This window comes from Pan paniscus, chromosome 11 (genome assembly GCF_029289425.2).
Source record: "Pan paniscus chromosome 11, NHGRI_mPanPan1-v2.0_pri, whole genome shotgun sequence".
In the NCBI taxonomy this organism is placed as follows: Eukaryota; Metazoa; Chordata; class Mammalia; order Primates; family Hominidae; genus Pan; species Pan paniscus.
Window position 1 is genome coordinate 29,032,096 of NC_073260.2, and position 27,763 is coordinate 29,059,858.

At 39.2% G+C, this 27,763-nt stretch overlaps 1 protein-coding gene and 1 non-coding gene across 2 annotated transcripts in view; both read left to right on the top strand.

Moving 5' to 3' along the window:
• SVEP1 (sushi, von Willebrand factor type A, EGF and pentraxin domain containing 1) overlaps positions 1-8,120 on the top strand; it is a 207,484-nt gene extending 199,364 nt beyond the window's left edge. Inside the window, exons 47-48 of the mRNA XM_003810882.7 lie at positions 4,258-4,351; positions 7,739-8,120. Coding sequence (XP_003810930.3) covers positions 4,258-4,351; positions 7,739-7,760 — 116 coding nt within the window. The 3' untranslated portion in view covers positions 7,761-8,120. The remainder of the gene's footprint in view (positions 1-4,257; positions 4,352-7,738) is intronic.
• LOC112440962 (U6 spliceosomal RNA) lies at positions 4,576-4,682 on the top strand. Its single transcript, XR_003028939.1, has one exon. It is a non-coding gene; the product is annotated as a U6 spliceosomal RNA (small nuclear RNA).
• Positions 8,121-27,763: the final 19,643 nt, after the last annotated feature.

The window sequence follows — 27,763 nt, forward strand, 5'->3', positions numbered from 1 at the left end:
TTAGAAAAGGAACAAAAAACCAAATACCACATGTTCTCACTTATAAGTGGGAGCTAAATGATGAGAACACGTAAACACGTAGGAACAATAGACACTGGAGCCTACTTGAGGGTAGAGGGTGGGAGGAAGGAGAGGATCAGAACAAAATAACTATTGGGAACTAGGCTTAGTACCTGAGTGATGAAATAATCTGTACAACAAACTCCCATGACACAAGTGTACCTATATAACAAACCTGCACATGTACCCTTGAACCTAAAATAAAAGTTAAAAAAAAGTTTAAAGAAAAAGAAATGGAAAAATATTACAAAACTCATCAAAGAGATGGTTTCTTATCATGGACAACAGTAACAAATGGTAGTTGATTGATTAGTAACAAACATCCTCTTAGCACCTCTTGCAGACCTCAAATACAGCATTTGGCCCACTATACTTTGACATCTGTTCAATTGCTTGATTATCTATCCCTTCCCCCACTAGATTATACGCCACTTGAGGGCAAGGATTTTTTTTTTATCATCTTTATATCCCCAGTGCTTAGCATAGTGCCGAAATATAGTAGATATTTATAGTAAATGTCAAATAACTCAATTTAAAATGACAAACTACCTTCTAATGTCCTAAAATTTTAAGCCACCATTTAAAACATAGGGCTTGCTATATTTATGAAGTATTAATTCTGACATACCACTATTCCTCCTATAAACAATGTTTATACCACTTCCTCAGTGGAGTAAAACATAAATGGCATGTAAAGTATAGACAGGGCTTCCTAACACCAGAGCTTGTCATGAACCCTAAGGCTGGGAAGACCATATAATTTAGCTTCCAAACCAGGACATTTTTGAGAGTAAAAGAGGCACTATTAATAAGTAAACCAGAGAAATGAGACTGAAAAGTACTGTTACAGACAAAAGCAGATGTGCAGTCGTCACCCTACCTAAAGCCAAAATTGAGCCATTCATGAACGTAGAGAAGGAAATATGTCCTGGAGGCTGAATTTGAAGGCCTTATTTGAGACTCTGAAAGCAGTCTATATAGTGTTTGTTTATAACACATCAACTTTGATATTTACCCATGTTTCTCCTGCTCATCTATAAACAAGCTCTGCTTTTTTCCAGGTACCTTACTGGTACAGGTAATGAATGAATTACTCTTGATTCACTCTCCCTTTCATCTGAGGTTACAGCACCATCACTATTTTTGTTCCTTCCTGCTCAGCATCTCTCACATTCTACTCCACACCACTGTCACCAGTCAGTAAAAGACTCTGGATCATGGCCTAGTTGACCTTCTTGTCTCCATGTCCCTCCAGACTGAACATCATCAATGTACTACTTTGGCATGTCTTTGCCATGTTTAAGAGGCTAAAATGGTTCCCTATTTTAGTCTCCACATCCACCCTGAATTCTTCTGATTTCCAAGGTGCTGCATAAGCCAGCTTCAGCACAGATGAAGCACAACTCACTTGTTATCCTACCATCACACACTGTGCCCTGCAGTGCCCCTGCAAGCAGCCTCTTCTCCTCCCCAGTCTCCTTACATTTGCACATGATCTTCCTCTTTCCTCCACCTATTCTAGCCTCACTCAACCCCCAAGTCCTGCCTAAGTTTCCTCTGATCTCTAAACTTGTTCAATATCACAATAATCTACTTTCTAACATTCCATTGCTATAAATGTTACACAACTAGTTAGAATCATGCAGTTTAAAGCTAATAAATAGATCTGATTTATTTGCATTTCTTTTAACACCTTAGCTCTCTAATAAGAATATGCTCCTAATGACACTGAACTCTGTAGCCTTCGTTTTGCCAAATCTTACAGCAGCTACCTCAGCATAGATCCTACTTACACCCTTAAGCACTAAGCACACCATAACCATATAAAACAGGGGCTCCTGCCCTCCAGAATTTCAATCTAGGAAAGGGGAAGGGATGTGGAATGGCCTATAAATAGATAACTAGGACGTGTTAAGATAGAGGCTAATCAAAATCTATAAAATGGGCTATGACAACAGTGAAATGGGTAAACTAACCAAATGTTGAAGTTCAGAAAAAGCTACTCAAGCATAGAATCTGAGGAGAAACAAAAGGAGTCCCCAGAAGAAAATCATTGCAGCTAAAGGCATGGACCACAAAATATACAGGTGTGTTCAGCAAAGGATAACCAAAGCCATAGAGGAAATGCAGGGGAGTGGCTGGAATCAAGCTCTAAAGATGGGCAGCATCCGATCAGGAAACACATCACATGCCAAGTGCAAGATGCTAAATTATGTTTTGAGAGCAACAGAAGCCACTGAAGGATCTTAAGCAGGAAAATCATGTGATCGGATTTTATTTTAGAAAACTGATTTTGGCAGCAGTATGAAAAGTGGAAGAAAGCAAGACTTACAATAGAGAGATTCATTGCGGGGTTGTAAAAGCAGAATTGGCAAGAATTAATGAAGTCTGGAGAAACAACCACAAAAGAGCAGATTTGAGAGACAGTAAAGAGTAAGAATCAATGCTACTTGGTTACAGATCTATTGTGAGGGGTCAAATACTACTTGGAAGACTAAAAGCTGTTTCCAGCTTGGGCACTGGAGTGGAAGGTGTTGCCATTTACTGAGATAGAGAAGCCAGGAGACGCAAGCTTGAGAGTAGAGATAAGAAGTATGGACACGCTGAGTCTGAGAGGACTGTGAAACATACAAGGGGAGTGATAAGCAGTTGGATGATAGTTTAGGTTCCCAGAAAATGCATTTAGATGAAGATAGAGATTTATAAGTCATCATTGAAAAATACTCATGGGAGGAAAAAATAACACTGCAGAAGACACGCAACATGAAAAGGTGGCCCTGAATGGAACACTGGGACCACCGACGTGATAGGGAAGGAGGCTTAAGCTTTTAGACAAGGAAGTAAATGTAATGACTAGTTTGTTAGTGCAGTCAGGCACTGCTAATTCAGCATAGTCCTGAAAAGGAGTAATGTGCTCTTATATCAGCAAGCAGAAACTATGGGGAGTTGGTTTTCAATTATTGAGTTGTATTTTTGCTTGTTTTAATCCTGCTTTGTTTCATAATTTTCTTTCCCATTAGATTGCTAATAAGTGCATTCTGCTGGCCAGCTCTTACTCTTAACTTACCAAGAGAGCTCCCTAACGGGAAAGACGTATTTTACTTGTCTTCTCTTGTTCTCTCTGGACAAGGACCAGTGCTTATCAAGTGCCTACTACTTGCTTAGCAGACATTTTCTCCATATTTTATGAATGAATGACTGAAGAAAGGACATTTACTTATAATTCACCAAAAATATGTATATTATATACATATAATATAATGGTGAATTATAAGTTTTTCATCCAGGAAAGAGCCTGCCTTTCTGTGCTACAGATATTGGAATGGTTCTTACTTCCAGCTTTCTCCCAACAGACATTTTATTTCCTTCCTACAGGGAGTTCTCCTTTCTCTTTGATATGTTACACTTGCTAAAAATTCATCTAGACCAAATACCAGCATCTTCAGGTTTTTTAACAAATAAATTTATGCAGATGAAGAGTTTGGTTATGAGATTATGGATTTGTGAGAAAAACACCTAGATAGTAAATCTTTCAGTGTCCTCTCAGGGTTTTGATAGTAAATCTTTCAGTGTCCTCTCAGGGTTTTATCTGTGGCTAACCAGTTTCTGTAATTCTAGTTAAAGCTGACAAAAGCCGTGAAATATGTCTCCTCTCCAAACACAAAGGGATGTTGAATCATCTGTTATTTTAGACAATCCATGTGCCTAATTTATTATCATAAAAGTTGACGTCTGACTTAATCACCCAATCAATCATAGAGCTCAATGCTAACTCCCTCGAGGAATTTACAATCTTGAGCTTCAAGTCAGTGGAAAGAAATGTACAATCTAATTGAACACAAAAAAATTTATAGTTCAAAACATTCAAAGTGTCAGATTGGTTGCATAAATTAAAAGAGATTAGAGAAGAGGAAAATCAGTGGACTTGGAGTGATCAGCAAAGGCTTCAATAAGTAGGTAGAACTTAATCTGGGACTTAAATGTGAAAATTGACCAGCTTGGAAGGAAAAAGGGAGATGGTACCACATAAGGATGTGAAGTCAAGCAGAACAGCAGAAATGGATAATGCTAACGGTATATGAAGACCAGCCGTGGCTGCTGCAGGAAGTAGAGGCAAATCTTATCCTACGTGCCTTTATGGATATCATCAGAATTGCTAAGTATTAATTAAATAAATGCATGGGTTTTTTATTCCAGCTGTTTGCCAGTCTCCCTGCTTAAATGGTGGAAAATGTGTAAGACCAAACCGATGTCACTGTCTTTCTTCTTGGACGGGACATAACTGTTCCAGGTAAGATAACCAAAAACTAATGTTCGCCTATAACATGAAGACTCTAAAATTCAAGTAAATTGTCCTAAGAGCCAGAAGTTATCTCTGTCTAGTTTGACTGTAAGTATTTTGTATGTGAAAACATCCATTTTGAGACAGGCTCTCTAAATTTGAATTAAAGCCAAAGCTAAGAAATATTAGTTCAGGATTGACAAAACAAGAATATCTCAAAAATAAGCAGTCTTGTGCTCACTTCAGCAGCACATATACTAAAACTGGAACTTCACAGAGAGGATTAGTATGACCCATGCTAGAGGATGACACACAAATTTGTGAAGCATTCCACAGTTTTTGCAATTAAAAAAAATCGGTTATATAAATAAATAAATCATCTTCTTGAACAGAAGATTGCATCCTATAGATGCAAGGATGTAAAATAAATAAACTCAATGTAATTTTATTGAAAATGACCCAATAGATGTTTAAGTTCTTCATTACAATAAAAATAGTATTGAATTGATAAGAAACGTTTATTTTAAAGTAAAATATTTTGTATTTTAGTGTTTCTATGCGTAGCATTTCATTGACTACAAAAAGATTATGTAAAAATATGTTTTTTCATCGGTTTCTCATTTCTGACCAGATAAATATCACAGTTTAAAAATACTATCACAAAAATAAGTCAAAGGGAAAATACTTAAAAGATCATTTATAACTTTTTAAACATCAGGAAAATATCAGCCATATTGTGTAATACCATAGATAAAATATTTTCAATATTCAAACATTGTCCTCACCAATGTTGCAATGTTGAAATAGTATCAGCTATATCACTGCACTTAGATTTGTATTATGTACACTTACCCCTATCATATAGGACTCATTAAAAACAAATGGGTATTTCCATATTCATTTTTTAAAGTGGGAAAAATTCAGTTAACTGAAAACAAACAACTTTTATTTTTCATTTCCTGATTTGTTATTTTGATTGGAATGTCAAAGTCAACTTGCAAATATAAAAAAAGTAATTAAAGTAAAACCTAACAACAACAAAAAAATCTGTCTAATGCCAGTGAATTTCCTCACATCATCTCAAGTATATGCCATCTCTGCAAAAGGAGAAAAAATAAACTGAACCCTAAACAGCAAATTTGAAATGGACAAATATATTTAGAAGCTGCCAAGATTATACCTTTACCTGAGAGCAGAGTTGAATTTAAGAATGAGAGCCAAAAGAGAGGAAATAAAAGAGAAAAAAAAAAACAGTGACTCAAAAAAAAGTATTTAGTACTTTTTTATAATATTAGATTTTATATTTCAACCTCTTCATTTTTCAGATAAAGAAAAGCCCAGAGAGAGTTTGCGTGATTTAAAAACTGTCAATAGGAGCTCTTTCTTGATTGAGGAAAGGATAATTATTAGCATGTATTAAAATACTGTACATTAATCAGGAAAACAAGATCTAGATTTTTTATGCAAAAGTTTGATGTAGGCATCCAAGAAAAATGATGGCAAATTAAGCTGAGAGGTGTAGCTCACCTTCAAGGGAAGGCTAACTAGCAACCCAGAGGACCAGGCAGGTTCCTCCTCCTGTATATACTGTAATTCTTGTTAAAACTCTAACTAGTTTAAGCAAAGAAGAGAATTTATTATCACAATAGAGGGACCTTGCATGGAACCCAAAGACAGAGGAGTGGTTGAGCATCAGGAGGACCAGACTGGGGACTTGAAAGCCACGTGTACCTCTCCACCTCCCATGTCACCACCTCTTCCAGGGTCTGCTCCATCGTCTGTCTTGCTACAGAGTGGTTTTCTTCTGTTTAGTTCACGTGGAAGGGAAGGACAGAATTTCTCTTTTTTTTTTTTTTTTTAAGACAGAGTCTCACTCAGATGCCCAGGCTGGCATGCAGTGTGCAATCTCGGCTTACTGCAACCTCCGCCTCATGGGTTCAAGCGATTCTGTCTCAGCCTCCTGAGTAGCTGGGACTATAGGCATATGCCAGCACACCCAGCTAATTTTTGTATTTTTAGTAGAGATGAGGTTTCACTATGTTGGCCAGGCTGGTCTCGAACTCCTGACCTCAAGTGATCTGCCCGCCTTGGCCTCCCAAAATGCTGGGATTACAGGCATGAGCCACCATGCCTGGCCAGGACAAAATTTCTTACAGAATTTTTTACATGTCACCATACAGTATCCAGAGACATATTACACTGTCCCAGTTTAAAAATCCAGGACTCTGATTGGTCCAGATTGATTGAATGGCCAAGCATGAATCAATGAACTGTAGTCCTAGGTTGGATTATGTTGTACCAACATAAAGGGTAATTTTGGCAAAAAACTGGGTAAAAGGGAGGAGAGTCTGTCAATTCCCAGAAGAAAAGAAAGTGGGAGGGGGGAAGAGTGATTTTCTGAGAAATAAACAGTAAATGTTACCGTATAATTTTTTCCTGCTCTCCTATGAGACTGAATGCCTTAAAGTTTGTATGCTGGGCCGAGTGTGATGGCTCACACCTGTAATCCCAGCAATTTGGGAAGCCAAGGCAAGCGGATCACTTGGGCCCAGGAGTTCAAGACCAGCCTGGGCAACATAGGAAGATCCCGTCTCTACAAAAAATACCCAGAAAAATTAGCCAGGCATGGTGGCACACACCTGTAGTCTCAGCTACTGAGGAGGCTGAGGTGGGAGGATTGCTTGAACCCAGGAGGCGGAGGTTGCAGCGAGCCAAGATTGTGCTACTGCACTCCAGCCTCGGCAACAGAGTAAGATCTTGTTTTAAAAATATATACATATGCCTAGTGCCTTGTACAGGCACAAAAGTCGCTGCTCAATAAAGGCTTGTTAACAGATGGAGCAATTTCCTGGCATGAATGTCAGTTGGTAGAGAAATGCCTTGTGGCATCCATTAAATCCCTCAATGTTTAACCTTCTCTACTGATAAATAAGACTGACCTGGCCTTTTCCCCCAGATAATTCAGTTGTTCAGAAGGAAATTGTGTTTCCTCTGACCTCTGTGCACATCTTCAGAAAACTGATCCTAAGCAAATATCATAATGAAAAACTGTAGATTGTTAATGGACTAAGAGACCTTTAGGTTCATTAGCTCCAAACCCCTCATTTTACAGAAGAGAGAATTGTAAGATAGATAGATAGAAAACTAGTGGCAGAATCAAGACTAAAACTCAGGTCTGATGCTTCTCAGATCTTTCCATAAGTTAGCACTTGTTTCCCATGCCTCTTAGTTATCTCAAAGAATGACCCCCCTCCGTATAAACATCATAGATAATGCCCAGGTATCTGGGACTTTCAATCCTGTTTTCATCAACCCCTAAAGAGATGTTAGCTCTTCAGTTCAATGTTTTCTTTTGAATCTATTTGGCTGCTTTTTTTTTTTTTTTTTTTTTTCCAGGAAAAGGAGGACTGGGTTTTAACCACTGCACAACCAGCTGGCTCTCCCAAAAGCAGGATCATCTCTCCTCGGTAGTGCCTGGGCATCCTGGAACTTATGCAAAGAAAGTCCAACATGGTGCTGGGTCTTGTTTAGTAAACTTGTTACTTGGGGTTACTTTTTTTATTTTGTGATATATTTTGTCATTCCTTGTGACATACTTTCTTACATGTTTCCATTTTTAAATATGCCTGTATTTTCTATATAAAAATTATATTAAATAGATGCTGCTCTACCCTCACAAAATGTACATATTCTGCTATCTATTGGGAAAGTTCCTGGTACACATTTTTATTTAGTTACTTAAAAAGATTTTTCAATTAAAATATATTTTGCTACTAAATAATATTTTGCTGGATAGTACCATTTTATGAGGTGGCCAAGGGATTCCTAGAGAGGACTCATGATCTTTCATCTGTGCCACTGGCACCACATAGGAGACCCCTTACAATAAAGGAGACCCCTTTGTTCTGGTTCCATCTTCTATACAATATGTGTAATAATAAAAGCTTCCTCTTTCATTTAATCAGAGAGTAACTGTTGGACCTGGTACTCTCCACCACATAATTATGTCCTGGTACTTAGGGTAGCCTGGCTAATTCTTTTCTCAACATTTGAAAAGCCGTAGGCATTAACTTCATGGATGTGGAGAAACAGCATAATGACCTTGGTTCACAATGAAAGTGCTAGCCTTCTTTCTCGTGGCTGGAATAAGAAATGCAAGAACTGGAAGATTAACAGAGAGCTGATACCCGGACTGGTAATCCCACAACTCACTCTTTTGGGAGGAAGGGGAAGACAGGGAAAGAGAAGGAAAAAGGCAAATGGGAAACATTCCCCAGAGCTGTGCTCCTGGTCTCACCTGCAAAAAAGAATTGCAGCCACCTAAGAGAAAGCTGAGCTGCCCCTCAGTCCTCACTGTCACCTACCTCTATCACAATAATTGTACCAAGATGAAGACTCCCCAGACTTCAGAAAATAAAGTCAAACCCTAGATTTTGTTTTAAAATAGGAAACTCACAATCAACTTGCCTCCATCCTCTGGGAAAACTGCTCCCACACAGACCTTGGAGTGTGTTGTAGCACTGTGGAGGAATGCAGAAAGGATGAAAGAGATCTTGATTCTCCTAATGGTTCTCTTCACTACCGTAGGCATCCCTCAGCCATTGACTCCTCCTTCTTTCTCTTGACATTCACTTTCTTGACCAGTCTTACATGCTTATGAGTCTACCTTCCAATAAATTTACTCATAGTCCATTAACTTCCAAACCTTGTTGATCTTTGTCATTTATAATCATAAAAACAAAAATACAGCCAAAAAAGCTGGGTGCAATGCCTCACACCTATAATCCTAGCACTTTGGAAGGCTGAGGTGGGCAGATAGCTTGAGCTCAGTAGTTCGAGACCAGCCTGAGCAACATGGAGAAACACCATCTCTAAAAACTAAATAATATAATAATAAAATAAATTCAAAAATTAGCCAGTCATGGTCATGCATGCCTGTAGTTCTAGCTACTTGGGGAGGCTGAGGCAGGAGGGTTGCTTAAACCTGGGAGGTCGAGGCTGCAGTGAGCCGAGATCGCACCACTTCACTCCAGCCTGGGTGACAAAGTGAGACCCTATTTCAAAAAGAAAAGAAAACAAAATACAGCCCCAAATCTGAGTAATAAAAAAATAGTAGCAGAAAAAATTAAGCTAAGAAAGCAATTGGAAACAACACTCAGTTCTGAAAGTACCTACTAAATAAGTTTACCTTCAAAGTGGAGTTTGTATTGGGTTACTTTGAATAGGCTGAAAGGTTTATATTTTCACAGTAAGTCAAAGTAGTCCTGGCGTATAGAGAATATAAGGAAGTAAAGCACCATACAAGTGAGGTGTGGAAATAATACATGTTTAGAAATGTGAGTCACAGAGTAATGATACTAAAAATAGTTGAAGAATATTATTTTTTAATCTTCCATACTATGCAGAGAAGACCAGTGTAGGAAAACAAAAATTTTAAAAAGAAATTTTAAAATCTTTCATACTAGATCTATCTTGTAGTGAATTTTTGAAGGCGGAGCCATTCACCATGCTATATAAACTATCCCACAAGCTGGAAAAGATGACAAACATTGAGTAATATTTGCCAAATATTTACCAAATGTCACTCTGATGCAAAAACCTAACAGAAGAAAATGAACTATAAATCAATCATATAATTTAGCTTTCAAACTAGTTTTTGAACAACTAATAATACATGCTACACACTGCAGTAGGTGTTTTAAAGAGATTAGGTCTTTGAATCTTCACAACAATTCTACTGAGATATGTATTATTATCTTTATTTTATGGATGAGGAAAGTGAAATGCTGAGAAGTCAAATAACTGATCTAAAATAAATGGCAAAGCCAAATGAACCCCAAGCCTGATTTACTCTAAAACTCAGGAACTTCCTACTCTACTGTTTCTGCATTTTTGGCCTACATCTAACACTAGGTAATATTTAGCAAATTTAATGTTTTAAAACAATACTTGACAGGCAGATGGTATTTTACAATGACACAATATGAAATGCATGATAAGAGCAATAAATATGGAAAAGGCATTTGATAAAATTCAGCACATTCTTAAATTTCTACAAAAGTAGTAAGTGTCTAGCATACTGAAGTTTATCTGTTTCAATTATAATCAATCCTATTATGAACCACTACATGCCTCACTTTAAAATCAGAAACAAAGCAAAATATTCCCATTCACCTTGAGTATTATTCTTCAGTTCTAGCCAGAGCAATAATATATGAAATAAATAAAGAGTATAGAAATGAGAAAATTGTCACAGTTTCATTTTGGCAGGAGATATAATAATGTGTCTTGTAAGATGAAAACTCAAAGGCATGAAAATCCATTAGAAGCACTGAGTCCAGTAAACTGGATGAGAACCAGATAAACATACCAAAAAAGAGAGCTTCCCTGCATATTAATTATAAATAGAGAATATAGTAAAAATCTTCTACTCACAATATCAATAAATATATACATATGGATTATACAAATAAGAAATTTATGTAGTCTCAAGGAAGAAAATTAGAAAAACATACCTATAAACATTCATCAATGCTCAGCTCATGGAGAAACATGCCATTTCTTGGATAAGAGAACTGTATGTCCTAAAGATGTGATTTTTTTTCCAAATAAAGTTACAAGCTTCATATAGTTCTAATTATATTTGCCATATTGGGTTTTGGGGGGGATCATGACCAAATTATTTATTCTAATGTTTATTACAAACAAAAGCAAAATGGAAAATTAAAATATTTTAGGGAAAAACAATGAAAAAGATCTTTTTAAAAATTAGCATAATAAAAAGCTACAGTAATTAAAATAGTATATGCTGGAACAAGAATCACAAAAGCATCAATGTGATAGTCTCTATATATGAATTCAAATATTTTATTTAAAAACTCATAAGTGGCCAGGCACAGTTGCTCATGCCTGTAATTATAGCACTTTGGGAGGCCAAGAGGGGTGAATCACGAGGTCAGGAGTTCAAGACCAGCCTGGCCAATATGGTGAAACCCCTTCTCTACTAAAAACACAAAAAATTAGCTGGGCATGGTGGCACATGCCTGTAATCCCAGCTACCTGGGAGGCTCAGACAGGAAAATTGCTTGAACCCAGGAGGCGGAGGTTGCAGTGAGCCACGATCATGCCATTGCACTCCAGCCTGGGTGACAGAGTGAGACTTTGTCTCAAAAACAAACAAAAAATCTCATAAGTGATCAAGAAAGCCTTCCAAAAAAAAAATGAAGCCTCAATAGTCAGTGAAATGTTTATCATAAAATATTAGAAAGCAAGAGAGAAAAATATTGAGTGACTGGTATTAGACAATTAGTAAAAATTTGAAAATCTTTTTGTTTGAATTCTTACCACATAAAAATAAATTCAAGGTGGATTGTGAAGTAAATATTGATATGAAAACCATAAAAACTGTCTTTAGAGTTAATTTTCTCAAACATTTGAAGGATTAAAAAACCTAGAAGTTACAGTAAAATCACAGTGGGAATGGTGAGCAGATTTGACAGCATAAGTAAATTGAGAGTTCTGGATGTCATTCAAAAAATCGTAATCAAAATGTTGTCAAATTTCTTACGACAGACCAAGGAATCATGTTATACTACCTATATCATATACATGGGAAAAAAAAAACTTAATAAAGCTCAAGAACACAGACAACCCACCAGAGAAATGCAATAAACTCATTTTCGTATGTATGTGAGAAACTATTCCACCTCACAAACACAGCACACAAATTCAAGTAACAGTGGAAACTCTTTGCTTTTCGGATTAGCAGAGACTTATTTTTAATGTTAATAACTAATGCTAGCAAATGTGGGATGAAATAGAAAATTTTATGCATTGTCAGTGAGAGTGTAAGTTGGCATAATTTTCTGCCTATTTTATTTTTTCCAGCTTTGAGGTATAATTGACAAAAATTGTACATATTCAAGAATGTACAATGTGATAATTTGATACACGTATACATTGTGAAATGATTAGCATAATCAAATTCATGAACATAATTCATCACCATACATAGTTACCATTGTTGGAGGAGTTAGGTGGTGGTGAGGACATTTAAGATCTATTCTCTTAGCAAATTTTAAGTATACAATACAGTATTGTTAACTATAGTCACCACGCTGTAGATTGGATTCCCAGAACTTGCTCATCTTATAACTGAAGGTTGGTACCCTTTGACCAACATCTACCCATTTCCCCCACTCCTCCCCTTTCTAGCCCCTGGCAACCACCATTACATTCTCCACTTCTGTGAGTTTGACTATTTTAGATTCCACATATAAGTGAAATCATACAGTATGTGTCTCTCTGTGTCTGGTTTATTTCATGTAGCATAATGTCCTTCAGATTCATTCCTGTTATTGCAAATGGCAGGATTTCCTTCCTTTTATGGCTTAATAGTATTCTACTGTATGTGTCTATGTGTGTGTGTACCGCATTTTCCTTTTCCATTTTTATATTTGTAAATATGTTTTCATATTCATAAATAAAATCATCTTCATAAAAATTAATTGAAGTAAAAGTCCCACATTAATGTGTATGCATATATAATTTTTCTATTTACCCTAATTAACCTGACAAGCACATTGGCATCTATTCTATAAATGTAAAGATCTTGTCTCTGTTTAGTTTTGTTTAAACACAACTTTAGGAATCTGTAGTGAAGAGTTCAGATCAATATGATTAGTTTAATATAGAAACAGAAGCTATTCCCAAGAGAAAATATTGATAAATTTTGAGCCATTTGGGTACACAGGAGGAAAATATTTGCTTGTCAAGGAATTTTAAAAATCAATTATTAAAATTATCAGTACATTTTTACAGCATATCCTTGTACTTCATGGGTTCTCCAGGTAAGAGACATCCAAAGAGGTGGACACACTTATAATATCTCAAGTTTTCCAGCCAAGTTACATCAGAATCACTTTTTTATGCTTCCTCAACAACCAATATAGCAGCAGCAACACTCATTTCTTTGAAAAGATCATATTTAATTACTCATGATTTTCTCCTAACTCTGACCTTAAGCCAGGGCCGTTCATTTTTTTCCCTAATTATCTTATAAGCCACCATTCAAGGTGGCCTGGGCCGAAAGTGTAGGTTTGGATGGAACTAGAAAGAAATTGAGTAATTTGAAAATAATGAGAAGCAGCCAGTCAGGATGGTTATTATTAAAAAGACAAGAAATAACAGATGGCAAGGATTCACAGAAAAGGGGACACTTATATACCAATAGTGAGAATGTAAATAAATACAACCTCCACAGAAAACAGTATGGAGATTTCTCAAAGAATTAAAAATAGAACTACCATTCAATCCAGCAATCCCTCTACTAGGTATCTACCCAAAGGGAAAAAAATCATTATTTTTAAAAAGAAAACCAAACACTGCATATTCTCACTCATAGGTGGGAATTGAACAATGAGATCACATGGACACAGGAAGGGGAATATCACACTCTGGGGACTGTTGTGGGGTGGGGGGAGGGGGGAGGGATAGCATTGGGAGATATACCTAATGCTAGATGACGAGTTAGTGGGTGCAGCACACCAGCATGGCACATGTATACGTATGTAACTAACCTGCACAATGTGCACATGTACCCTAAAACTTAAAGTATAATAAAAAAAAAAGAAAGGAAAAAAAAAAAAGACATCTGAGTGAACTCCCATTCACAAATGCTTCAAAGAGAATAAAATACCTAGGAATCCAACTTACAAGGGATGTGAAGGACCTCTTCAAGGAGAACTACAAACCACTGCTCAATGAAATAAAAAGAGTACACAAACAAATGGAAGAACATTCCATGCTCATGGGTAGGAAGAATCAATATCGTGAAAATGGCCATACTGCCCAAGGTAATTTAGAGATTCAATGCCATCCCCATCAAGCTACCAATGACTTTCTTCACAGAATTGGAAAAAAAATACTTTAAAGTTCATATGGAACCAAAAGGAGCCCGCATTGCCATGTCAATCCTAAGCCAAAAGAACAAAGCTGGAGGCATCATGCTACCTGACTTCAAACTATACTACAAGGCTACAGTAACCAAAACAGCATGGTACTGGTACCAAAACAGAGATATAGACCAATGGAACAGAACAGAGCCCTCAGAAATCATGCTGCATATCTACAACTACCTGATCTTTGACAAACCTGACAAAAACAAGAAATGGGGAAACGATTCCCTATTTAATAAATGATGCTGGGAAAACTGGCTAGCCATATGTAGAAAGCTGAAACTGGATCCCTTCCTTACACCTTATACAAAAATTAATTCAAGATGGATTAAAGACTTAAACGTTAGAACTAAAACCATAAAAACCCTAGAAGAAAACCTAGGCAATACCATTCAGGACATAGGCATGGGCAAGGACTTCATATCTAAAACACCAAAAGCAATGGCAACAAAAGACAAAATTTACAAATGGGATCTAATTAAACTAAAGAGCTTCTGCACAGCAAAAGAAACTATCATCAGAGTGAACAGGCAACCTACAGAATGGGAGAAAATTTTTGCAATCTACTCATCTGACAAAGGGCTAATATCCAGAATCTACAATGAACTCAAACAAATTTACAAGAAAAAAACAAACAACCCCATCAAAAAGTGGGAGAAGGATATGAACAGATACTTCTCAAAAGAAGACATTTATGCAGCCAAAAGACACATGAAAAAATGCTCATCATCACTGGCCATCAGAGAAATGCAAATCAAAACCACAGTGAGATACCATCTCACACCAGTTAGAATGGCAATCATTAAAAAGTCAGGAAACAACAGGTGCTGGAGAGGATGTGGAGAAATAGGAACACTTTTACACTGTTGGTGGGACTGTAAACTAGTTCAACCATTGTGGAAGTCAGTGTGGCGATTCCTCAGGGATCTAGAACTAGAAATACCATTTGACCCAGCAATCCCTTTACTGGGTATATACCCAAAGGATTATAAATCATGCTTCTATAAAGACACATGCACACGTATGTTTATTGTGGCACTATTCACAATAGCAAAGACTTGGAACCAAGCCAAATGTTCAACAATGATAGACTGGATTAAGAAAATGTGGCACATATACACCATGGAATACTATGCAGCCATAAAAAATGATGAGTTCATGTCCTTTGTAGGGACATGGATGAAGCTGGAAACCATCATTCTCAGCAAACTATCGCAAGGACAAAAAACCAAACACCACATGTTCTTACTCATAGGTGGGAAATGAACAATGAGAACACATGGACACAGGAAGGGGAACATCACACACTGGGGCCTGTTGTGGGGTGGGGGGAGGGGGGAGGAATAGCATTAGGAGATATACCTAATGTTAAATGACGAGTTACTGGGTGCAGCACACCAACATGGCACATGTATACATATGTAACTAACCTGCACGTTGTGCATATGTACCCTAAAACTTGAAGTATAATAAAAAAATAAAAAATAAAAATAAAAATAAAAAGACACCTGCACTCATACATTTATTGTAGCACTATTCACATTAGCAAAGATATGGAATCAACCTAAGTGTTCATCAGCAAATGACTGGATAAAGAAAATGTAAAATGCAATACTATTCAGCCATATAAAAGAATGAAATTATGTCTTTTGCAGCAACATGGATGAAACTAGGGGGCATTATCTTAGTTGAAACACCTGAGACACAGGGAGTCAAATACCACATTTTCTCACTTACAAGTGGGAGCTAAATAATGTGCACCCATGGACATAGAATGTGGACTGACAGACAAGGGAGATTTGGGAGGGCAGTGGGAGGGGGCTGGATGAGGATAAATCACTTAATGGGTATAGTATATGTTATTCAGGTAATGCATATCCTAAAAGCCCTGAGCTCCACCACTACATATAATCTATGCATATTACAAAATTATACTTGTACTCTATAAATTTATACAAATAAATAAAAAAGAGCAGACACATTGCACTGCAGCTACATGTTCCCAGCTGCAAGAATCAGCAGGCAAAGCCACTTAAAATACATGCTCCTGGGTGCAGCATTTCTGGGCTCTTAAGTTTTGTGAAGCAAGACAACCGACTTTAAAAAGACACACAAGGCCGGGAGCAGTGGCTCACGCCTGTAATCCCAGCACTTTGGGAGGCCGAGGTGAGCAGATCACGAGATCAGGAGATCGAGACCACAGTGAAACCCCGTCTCTACTAAAGAAAAATACAAAAAATTAGCCGGGTGCGGTGGCGGGCCCCTGTAGTCCCAGCTACTCAGGAGGCTGAGGCAGGAGAATGGTGTGAACCCGGGAGGCGGAGCTTGCAGTGAGCCGAGATCGTGCCACTGCACTCCAGCCTGGGTGACAGAGTGAGACTCCGTCTCAAAAAAAAAAAAAAAAAAAAGACACACAAATATATAGACTGGGTGTTTGTAAGAGTTACAGTACAAACTGCTGTCTCTCTGGAGGAACTGCTGATCACACCCACTCCTTGCAGACATCATTTTCAAGTGAGTTCACTCCGCCCTCCTAAGTCCTGACCTGTCTAATTACAATGCCGAATCCTCACCCTTCTGAATCATGCACATTCCACCTTTCATTATGTCCCCCTGGATCTTTTTACTTTCCCAGCAGTGGTCAAGCTAGTTTATGTTTCTGTAAGTTAAAGTGTATCCTATCAGCAAGGGCAATAAAGAGAAAACTGACAAACCAGAAAAACCTGCAAGAATGGATCAAGGTAAAGACCACAAAAAAGTAGCAAAAGCTACCCACATACATTTCTCAATCATACCACATTCTTCACAAGAGCGATGACTGAGAATCTATAGATCATATGTTCAAATGGGGAAATACTTCCAAAATCTTTATTACATACCTTAGAGTTTGCATTCTGCTTTGTAATTTAAAATATATTTTCTGTTACACTATCTCATAAATTGTGGGAACTAAAAACTATGTGGATGCCTAACATGTAACAATGGCTGAATAAATGTCAGTGTCCCTTTCTCTGCTCAACCCTTCTTCAATCTGTCTCACTGAATTCTGCAAAGCTTCCTCTTCTTTCCATTTAAGAAACCTGAGGCACAGAAAAGCAATGACCTGGAAATTACAGCCTAACACCTGAGACCCAAGGCTGGGGCTCAGAGCAGTCAGTCATAACACTCTTTCCAGAGAATGAACCTTAGCTAGGCCATGTCCCTGGCATTTTCAACACCACGTAAGCTTTATAACTATGGTGGTTTATTATTACAGTCTATGTTTCTGGTGTTTGCAAAAAAAAAAAAAAGTTCCTAATCACAAAGTAGTGTTGGTTTATGTGAGAATTCCCCCAAATAACTTTAGGCTATGTTTAAAAGACAGCACAAAATGTTCCATATGTCATAACTGCAACATTGAGAAGACCTCATGATGAACAGCTTTCAGTTCTCTGAATACACCACGTTCTCTTCTTGAGGCCTTTACACAAGTTATCTCCTTTACCACTGCCACTTCCCTTTACTCCCAGTTCTCACCTAACCCTACCATCATACTCACCATCCCCCACCCTATTTTTTCTACCATTTGTTCTTGAGTTCTCAGATGCTGTTGACTTTGCCCTAAACCTCCCATCCCCACTCCAAGTCCAACTTTTATAGGGTGCTGGGAGAATGCACTCTGCTCTTTCCCATTCCAGGGTTCCTTTGAGCCAACAATGCCAATGAGTAGAACCAAGAAGTATTAGTCTGTTCTCACATTGCTACAACTTCCCGGGGGCCAGGAAAGGTGGCTCATGCCTGTAATCCTAGCACTTTGGCAGCCCAACACAGGAGGATCACGAGGTCAGGAATTCGAGACCAGCCTAACCAAGATGATGAAACCCCATCTCTACTAAAAATATAAAAATTAGCCAGGCGTGGTAGCACGTGCCTATAATCTCAGCTACTCGGGATGCTGAGGCAGGAGAATCACTTGAACCTTGGAGGCGGAGGTTGCAGTGAGCTAAGATTGCGTCACTGCACTCCAGCCTGGGCGACAGAGTGAGACTCCATCTCCAAAAAATAAAATAAAAGAACTACCTGAGACTAGGTAATTTATAAAGAAAAGAGGTTTAATGGCTTACAGTTCTGTAGGCTGTACAGGAAGCATGGCTGAGGAGGCCTGGGGAAATTTACAATCATGGCAGAAGGCAAAGGGGAAGCAGGCTCATCTTACATAACTGGAGAAGGAGGAAGAGAGAGAAGGGGGAGGGGCTACACACTTAAACAACCAAATCTCATGAGAACTCACTCACTAGCACAAAAAAAGCAAGTGGGAAGCTTGCCTCCATGATCCAGTTACCTCCCACCAGGCCCCTTCTCCAACACTGGGGATTACAATTTGATGTGAGATTTGGGTGAAGACACAAATCCAAACCATATCAGAAGCCAATGTGGACATCCAGCTATAGAATGAATATACTCTGTGTGTGTGTGTGTGTGTGTGTGTGTGTGTGTGTGTGTGTGTGTGTGTGTGAGAGAGAGAGAGAGAGAGAGAGACATTGAGATCCAAAAGAAGTGTGACAGATCAGATATATCCAGAAGCACTCTTAAACCCAAACACACACACATACTTGCCAAAAACATTTTGTCCTTATCAGAATAGTTTGACTTTGGTGTTAAGCCACTACCCAGCTTGCTATACTTGAACCTTGAGTAGGTCCAAAAATACAGAAATAAAACCCAGAAACCTCTCATTATGGTGCAAGATGATGCTCATGTTAATAGAATAGATTATTGGGTGCTAAGGTGTCTCCAGGAAGAGTGAAACGTACAACAGCTGTGGTTGATTCTTCACTCTACACAGGCTGCCGAGATCATCAAACTTTGATAACCCCACGTGGTAGAACTAGGGAGGCAACAGGAAGACACACCCACTCATTTGTATTCTTGATCTCATGGAAATCACCATTCTAATATTTTGCTAGTTTGGTAGTAAACTAAAGGAAAAGCCAATCTATACAAGTCAGAGTCTTCCTTCTCCCTAGTTTAAGAAGCAGCACCAATCTTTGTGGTCTGGTCCAGCTGAAGTAGTCTAGCATCACAAACCATACCCACCTCCAAGGTGAAGCTAACTAGACCACAGGTAGTTGTTCTTCAGACTATATTTACTTTAGGCTTTATACTTTGAGACAGTTGAATACAGTTCTTATAATTTACAGTTCCTATAAGACAACCAGGGTATAAAAGTGCCCAATGGAGGAATAAGAATGAGACACTGAACTCTACAGAAACCTATTGTTATTTCTTGTTCCCATCCTCTTGTACTAAAAAAATTGCAAATCATTCTGAATAGTTCCATCTGGTTTCTTGCCTCATTTCACCTTCTGATATATGGCACACCTGAACTCACCAACTTGTTTCCTTTCCTCCCTGCTGCCTTTCCCTCCTCCTGTATAGTAAACCTTTTTTCTGATCTCCCCCTGACCAATAGTTGCCCTTCCACAATGGTTCCAGGGTTAGCCCATGGCAGACATTTATCATTTGCCTGTCTCTCTTCCTCCTTGAAGACAAGCATTATATTTGTTCACCAATGTATACTTGGTAATACTTGACATGTAGTAAACGCTCAATAAATGCTGAGGAAAGAATGAAATAATAGAGACTGATGGGAGAAGAAAAGCTTTTAAACAATTTCAAAAAGCATTTAGGAGGCCAGGTGCGGTGGCTCACGCCTATAATCCCAGCACTTTGGGAGGCCGAGGCAGGCAGATCACCTGAGGTCAGGAGTTTCAGAACAGCCTGTCCAACATGGTGAAACCCCATCTCTACTAAAAATACAAAATTATCCCAGCATGGTGGCAGGCGCCTGTAATCCCAGCTACTTGGGAGGCTAAGGCAGGAGAATGGTTTGAACCCGGCAAGCAGAGGTTGCAGTGAGCCGAGACTGCTCCATTAAACTCCAGCCTGGGCAACAAGAGCAAAACTCTGTCTAAAAAAATATATACATATATATTTAGGGAAGGTCCCAGGAATACAGTGTCATAAAAAACAATACAATATTTTACATAATGTTTCTGTACATGTACATATACACATATATATACATTTTTTCACAGAGGAAAACAACCTAAGTTTTCAATTCTGTTTTCATCATTTGCCTTTCTAAAGTCAAAGACAGAAAAACACTGAAAGATAAAATGAGCACAGTTACCTTGAAGACTGGGTTGGTTCAGAGGGCGCCTGAGAAAAGTTTAGCACATACGACATCCAAATGAGTTTTTGGAAGGCATTCAGTAATGACAAATGACGTTGATCAAAGAAAAAGCATGAATCAGAATTCAAGAGTTACTTGCTCAGCCTTCCTGAGCAAAATGACCATCTTACCCCTCAATTTGTGAATTTTTACCGTGCACTTCCTCAACAGGACTCACCTGGGCACATGCTGGGTCAGCTCTATCATTGCCAGGTGTTTGTTTTAAAATCTACTTTGGGTCTTTAATCTTAAAGTTATACTGCATGCGCTGTTTATAAAAACTATTCATTTTATTTATATTTCCTAACAGCCTAAATTGCTCATCAGAAAGGTTTTGCATTTTTGCAAATATGGTCTAAATAGGTCTGAGAGGAAGAACTATCTACTTCTAGTCAACAAAAAAGAAGTAAAAGTTTTTCCATTAAATCACATTTATTAATCAGGAAAAACTGAACAAAGACTGGGTATTAGATGAATATTTGGAATTATTGTTAATGCCTTTGGTTGGAATAATTTTGATTATTTTTAAGATCTTGTATATTAGATAACTATACTGAAGTATTTACTAGTGAGATTATGTAAATGCTTGGATTTGCTTTCAAATCCCCCCAAAAGAAAAAAGTGTATAAGGAGATGGGGAAGGTGAATATAGCCAAAGCAAGCGCAGCAAAATATTGATAATAGCTGAGTAAGGAGTAGATGGGAGTTCAGCATATGCTCCTCTCTACTTTTGTGTATGCTGGAAATTTTCTACAACCAAAAAATTTGTTTAAACCACATTTACTGACCATGAGGTAATGAGCCTTGTGTCGATATTCATGAATCTTGGAGTAAATACATTGACTATTCAGTCCACAAATATGCAAATGCATGGTATCTAGGAAACCCATGGTCTGCAATTATAGAATATTAAGATGAATCTCTTCTTAAAAAGACAATGTATCTCGCTTGCTCTTCTTTTTTTTTTTTTTTTTTTGAGACAGAGTCTCACTCTGTTGCCTAGTCTGAAGCGCAATGGCGTGATCTCAGCTCACTGCAACCTCTGCCTTCCAGGTTCAAATGATTCTCCTGCCTCAGCCTCCTGAGTAGCTGGGATTACAGGCATGTGCCATCATGTCTGGCCAATTTTTGTATTTTTAGTAGAGATGGGTTTTCGCCATGTTGACCAGGCTGGTCTCAAACTCCTGACCTCAAGTGATCCACCCGCCTTGGCCTACCAAAGTGCTGGGATTACAGGTGTGAGCCACCGTGCCCGGCCTGAGGGCTTTTATTAATATGTAAGATCCCTGAACTTAGTTGCTTTATCCTTCAGGCTCTGCATCACTTTACACACATCTCTATCAAAGCACTTTTTTCTTTATATCATGGCTAGTTTACATGTCTGAATTGCTTTGATAGCAAGGTTTATTTCCCATGGATGGGTGCAGTGATTAAAAGCACAAGCTCTGGAATTCGACCGCCCATATTCAAACCCTGGTCCTTCCCTTTACTAGCCATGTGATTTGGATGCCTCTTTCCTCATCTGCGTGATGGAAGCAATAATAGGGCCCACTCTTACTGATGTTGCTGTAAGGATTAAGGGGTCTCACAAACAATAAGTACGCACACAAACTTATGAATTTTACGCTTTAGTGTCCTTAAAAGAAAGGCCAGTATTGAGAGATGTACTCTGTCAAACCCTTGGAACTGAACTTGAAGAATACTCTTGTCCTTGCCCTGCTGTGCTGTGCTATCAATTCGCCAAGACAATCTATTTTCCTATAACTTACCCACCTGGTGTCCCTGCTGTCAACACAATACCAGTGACTCTCCCAGTGGAATTTTACAGGCTTGGTGTTCAGGATTCTTACTCAGGTATTAAAATAAAGCCTTGGGGATGAATAAACTCTTGGCAGAGTCAGCTCACCATATTCTCAGAGCAGTGTCTAGGTAGCAGTTAGACTTAAACATAAATCACAAAATTCAACAGAGTTAAGCTATTTAACCTGTTTTATTCATCCAATATAAATATAATATGTATTTTACATATCTTAACATCTCTGAAACAGGAATGCATCTTACAATAGCATGGCGTAGTATGATTGGCAATTTAATGATTTATCTTACAAACATGATATCTTAGGTTCAACAAGAACTGATAAGATTAAATCTTTGCTGGGCGCAGTGGCTCATGCCTGGTGGCCCAGCACTTTGGGAGGCCGAGGTAGGTGGATCACCTGAGGTCAGGAGTTCAAGACAAGTCTGGCCAACATAGTGAAATGGGAGGCTGAGGTGGGTGGATCACCTGAGTTCAGGAGTTCGAGACAAGTCTGGCCAACATAGTGAAACCCTGTCACTACTAAAAATACAAAAAATTAGCTGGGCGTGGTGGTGGGTGCCTATAATCCCAGCTACTCAGGAGGCTGAGGCAGGAGAATCACTTGAACCCAGGAGGCAGAGGTTGCAGTGAGCTGAGATCGCACCATTGCACTTCAGACTGGGCAACAGAGTGAGACGCTGTCTCAAAATAAAAAATAAAATAAAAAGAAAGAAAAAAAAGATTAAGGGCCGGGCGTGGTGGCTCATGCCTGTAATCCCAGCACTTTGGGAGGCTGAGGCGGGTGGATCATGAGGTCAGGAGTTCGAGAAAAAAAAGATTAAATCTTCAGAACCTGGCATATGTATTTGGCATATGGAAACCTACAGGCTTAGGCAAATTACTGGCCAAAGACTCAGAGGTTTTTTTCTCTACCCAGAAATAGAGGTATTTTCCAGGTCTGTGAAAAGCCTTATGGTGTTTTTCTCTAGGGCTATGTTCTCAAAGCCCTGCTGTTTCTAACAAAAAATGATCATCAAGATAAAAAAACAACATATGAGCTCTTCGAAAACCTGAGCCTTGATTTGAGAAAGGCTCTTTCCTAAGTGTCATTGTTTTGGTTTGTATGAGTCATTGTAGAATGCCACTCTAGATCTTAACAAGTCCTCTCCAACCCCCACCCCATTGGTTTCCCTAATAGCTGAGTGGAGAATATAAAAAGGAGGAGTTGGCTAGATCCAGCTTCTTCCCTGCTAAGACGCCTCTTATAATAGAGTCTTTCCCTTTCATACATTTAAACTTCCTTCTCCACCCAATATCGGCCTTGTCATCAAGCTCCCTGGTGATTCACATCCACAGGCACTGGAGGCCTGTCTTTTTTGGCAGCAATATCTAGGCTACACCCTACACCCTTACTTTGCCTTCCTATTGCTGATATGATAATTTCTCCTGTTTTTCCTGGTATGATGACCTTCAGCTTGATATGCTCTCCCAGGAAATGTGTCCTTCCCCAAAGCAGCTTCAGCAGTAAGAATCTTAACTAGTCAGTATCCTTGACAGCACAAGTCTCTGCAATGTTGTAACTAGAGGAGGAAAAGGCATTAGTAAAGTCCTTAAGATCCTTAAGGACCAGGGCCTCTCTTGATTTTCACATTTTACAAATGAGGCTCAGAGAGTGAGGGACTTACCCAGAGTGACACCGTCACTTCTAAGAAAGTGAAGAACAGAACCTTGGCCATCACCTCCAGCCCTTCCTTCAGGAGGATGTGCTTCTTCCCTCAGTTTAGATTCTCCCCAATCAGTCTCAAAAACAGCAGATAAATTGCAATCCAGGACAGCTATCATGCTCTTTGTAATCTTTCCGGATTATAATAAAAGGGTATGAGAATGCACTGGACATCACTGTCATAATAAAAAAGGTGGTGATTCTATAAGTGTAGCAGCATGCTTGGAAGTAGAGCTTGAAGGTACATGTGCATATGACTTTATTTAAGATTAAGAAAGAATCAGTTGTCTGCATTGAAGCATGGAGGGTATGTGGAAAGCGTAATAGCATGACCCAACCTATGTCCTTGGCATCCTCACTCAACCAGGCAATAGGTTCCTCATCTTTGACCCTTTGGATGCCTTCCCCATTTGGGGATCTTCCCTGACTAGGTCCCTTTATCATCCATTCTTTATGGTAAAATTATATGACATTGACTTGGGGATGAACTCTCCTTTCCCATACTAGCAAACATCTTGGCTGCATTCCCTTTTGAACAAAAACACATGGGAACACACACACACAATGCCAAAAAGTTTCAATAATTTTGCCTTAAATAAAGGCAAGAAACCAAAACTTAACAGGCTTAGTAATAGTTGGGAGTAAAAAGAATCTGGCATTTGCCCCTCTTATTCCAACTTAGTCCTCTTGCTCTCCAGAAAAGTAGGAGGCCTCTCTGCCCAGATGCTCATGATGTTCCCTCATAGATGTTCCGTAAAATCAAGGAGAGAGGCCCAGTCCAAGTCCCCCCTTCTCTCCTCTTCCCATTTTCCTTTCAACATTTCTTTTCCTCCAGAAGTCTCCACCTCTCTTCAGCTCTGGATCCTTAACATGAGACATCTCTGAAATCTATGTTGTGAAGTGACTTTCGACATTTGTTGTCACTGTCCTTCCCTGCCAGGAATCCATGTCCCTGCAGTTGTCCTGTGCTCAACATACTGGCTTATGACATGCTACTAAGGAAACAGAAGCCCTTTTCCCACCCACTCATTGTTGCAGCAGTGTAGCACGATGATCACCAAGGATCATGGCTCACATTCCCAACATCTTATGAGGAGTGTATGTGGGGAGGGTGTGGTGGCTTACACCTGGAATCCCAGCACTTTTGGAGGCTGAGATGGGAGGATCATTTGAGCCCAGGAGTTCAAGACCAGCCTAGGCAACATAATGAGCCCCCCATCTCTGCAAGTAATAAATAATTTTTTTAAAAAACTAGCCGGGAATGGTGCCATGCACCTGTTGTCACAGCGACTCAGGAGGCTGAGTTGGGGGGATTGCTCAAGCCCAGGCAGTCGTGGCTGCAGTGAGCCATGGTCAGGCCACTGCACTCCAGCCTGGGCAACAGAGTGAGACCCCATCTCAAAAAAACAAAAAGTGGTAATATAATCTCCTCCACATGTCTGCGTTGGCTTTGCTCCTTGTTTTGTCTTTTTCTCTTCGGGGAGGAGAGGAGAATGGAGGAGAGAAAGAAAGGAAAGCAACTGGGGAAGTGATAGAGGGAAAGGAGTGCAAAAAATTTTGATCAAGCACCAAACTGTTTCCAAGTGACAGGGCTGGGTGATTAAGCACCAACTACAGGGTCAAGAACTGCTCCCACAAGGTGTTTGTGTTTCCAGAATTCATATTAGGCAAGCCAGGAATCACAGGCCCTGTGCCTTTCCCACGTCCTGCAGCACATGCAGTACACTCTGGTAGAATTCTTGATTACAGCAAATGTCCCAAGGAGCATCATTCAAAAAGTAACAGTCTAGAAAGTCACAAACAATTGAGCTACATACCTGATCATCAAAGAGCTTCTAGAAAAATGGACTTGCATACACTAAAGTCTACCTCTTCTATGACCCAAACACTTCTTTTACTTGTTACATCATATGTGAAAAAGTGTGGATTGAGACCCCCCCACACACCAAAAAAAAAGAGAGAAGGTAGCCTAGCTAAGGAGCTGTGTGCTCTAAATCTTCTATTTGAGTTGTTTTGCTTTTATCATGAAATAGCATTATCAAAATCCAGAAGAGGATTTTTCCTAGACAGGCCAAAGGGAAACTCTGTTTCAATAAACTTAAGACCTAGGTTCTACCTAACTTCTAAATGTCTTAACTCTGTCATTCATCTTTAGACCCTAGTATAGGTGCACAGTGACAGTTGGCTTAGTATTAAATGAATGAGAATCACAATCTCATGCATTTGTGGAGCACTTCATTGCTTTCAAAGCCAGTTTCTCTTTTTATTTTTACCTTGCAACAACTCAGTAAATTAGGTAGGCCAAGTCATCTAATCCCCACTTTTTTTTTTTTTTTTTTGAGATGGAGTCTTGCTCTGTTGCCAGGCTGAAGTGCAGTGGTGCGATCTCAGCTCACTGCAACCTTCACCTCCCTGGTTCTAGCAATTCCCCTGCCTCAGCCTCCTGAGTAGCTGGGACTACAGGCACCTGCCACCACACCCAGCTAATTTTTTTGTATTTTAGTAGAAATGGGGTTTCACCATGTTGGCCAGGATGGACTCCTGACCTCGTAATCCACCCTCCTCGGCCTCCAAAAGTGCTGGGATTACAGGCGTGTGCCACTGTGCCCGGCCCTATCCCTATTTTTATAAATCACAGTGTTTAGGTTTAAAGCAATAAAAGGTCATGGTATCCTTTGAGGAACAACATGATCTACTGGCACTTTAAATTAGATAGCAACTTAAATTGTAGATTCTGGGGCAGGCAATGTCTGACTACAGGTCAGGCAGAAACCATGCAGACTATTGGTGAGTATATTAGTCAAAGTTATCTGGACAAATAGAACTGATTGTGTGTGTGTGTGTGTGTGTGTGGGTTTATGTGTGTGTTTATTATGGGGAATTGGCTCATAGGATTATGGAGGTTAAGTTCCACAATCTACCATCTCAAGCTATAGGCTCAGAAAAGCCGTGGTATAATTCAGTCCAAGTCCAAAGGCTAAAAACCAAAGGAGCTGATAGTATAAATCCCTGTCCCAGCATACAAATTAGATGAGATATTCAGTTGCCGCAGTGAGACAGGAAAAAAAGGGGTGAACTCCTCCTTCTGCCTTTTTTTCTATTCAGGCACTCAATGGATTAGATGGTGCCCAATCAAATGGGAAAGGCGATCTACTTGACTGAGTCCACAGAGTGAAATATTCATCTCATCCAGAAACACCTTCACAGACACGCCTAGAAACGATATTTAATCTGGGCATGTTAGCAGCAGAACACCTCAATTCGATTAAAGAAACACCTGTGCTCTGGAGAAGCATGGTTTCAGACCAACGCCTGTAAGTGAAAATACTGATTCATAAGGGATTAAGTGGCTTTCTCACGGTCACACAAGTAATCAGTAACATAGTCAGAGTTCAATCCTTTTTCCATCAGACCAAGTAGCCTCTTGAAATTTAGTTAGCATGAAAATCATTTTTTTTTTTTGAGACAGAGTCTCACTGTCACCCAGGCTGCAGTTCAGTGGTGCAATCTCAGCTTACCGCAACCTCCATCTCCTGGGTTCAAGCAATTCTCATGCCTCAGACTCCTGAGTAGCTGGGACTACAGGCACCTGCTACCATGTCTGGCTAATTTTTGTATTTTTAGTAGAGATGGGGTTTCACCATGTAGGCCAGGCTGATCTTGAACTCCTGATCTCAAGTGATCAGCTCGCCTCAGCCTTCCAAAGTTCTAGGATTACAGGCATGAGCCA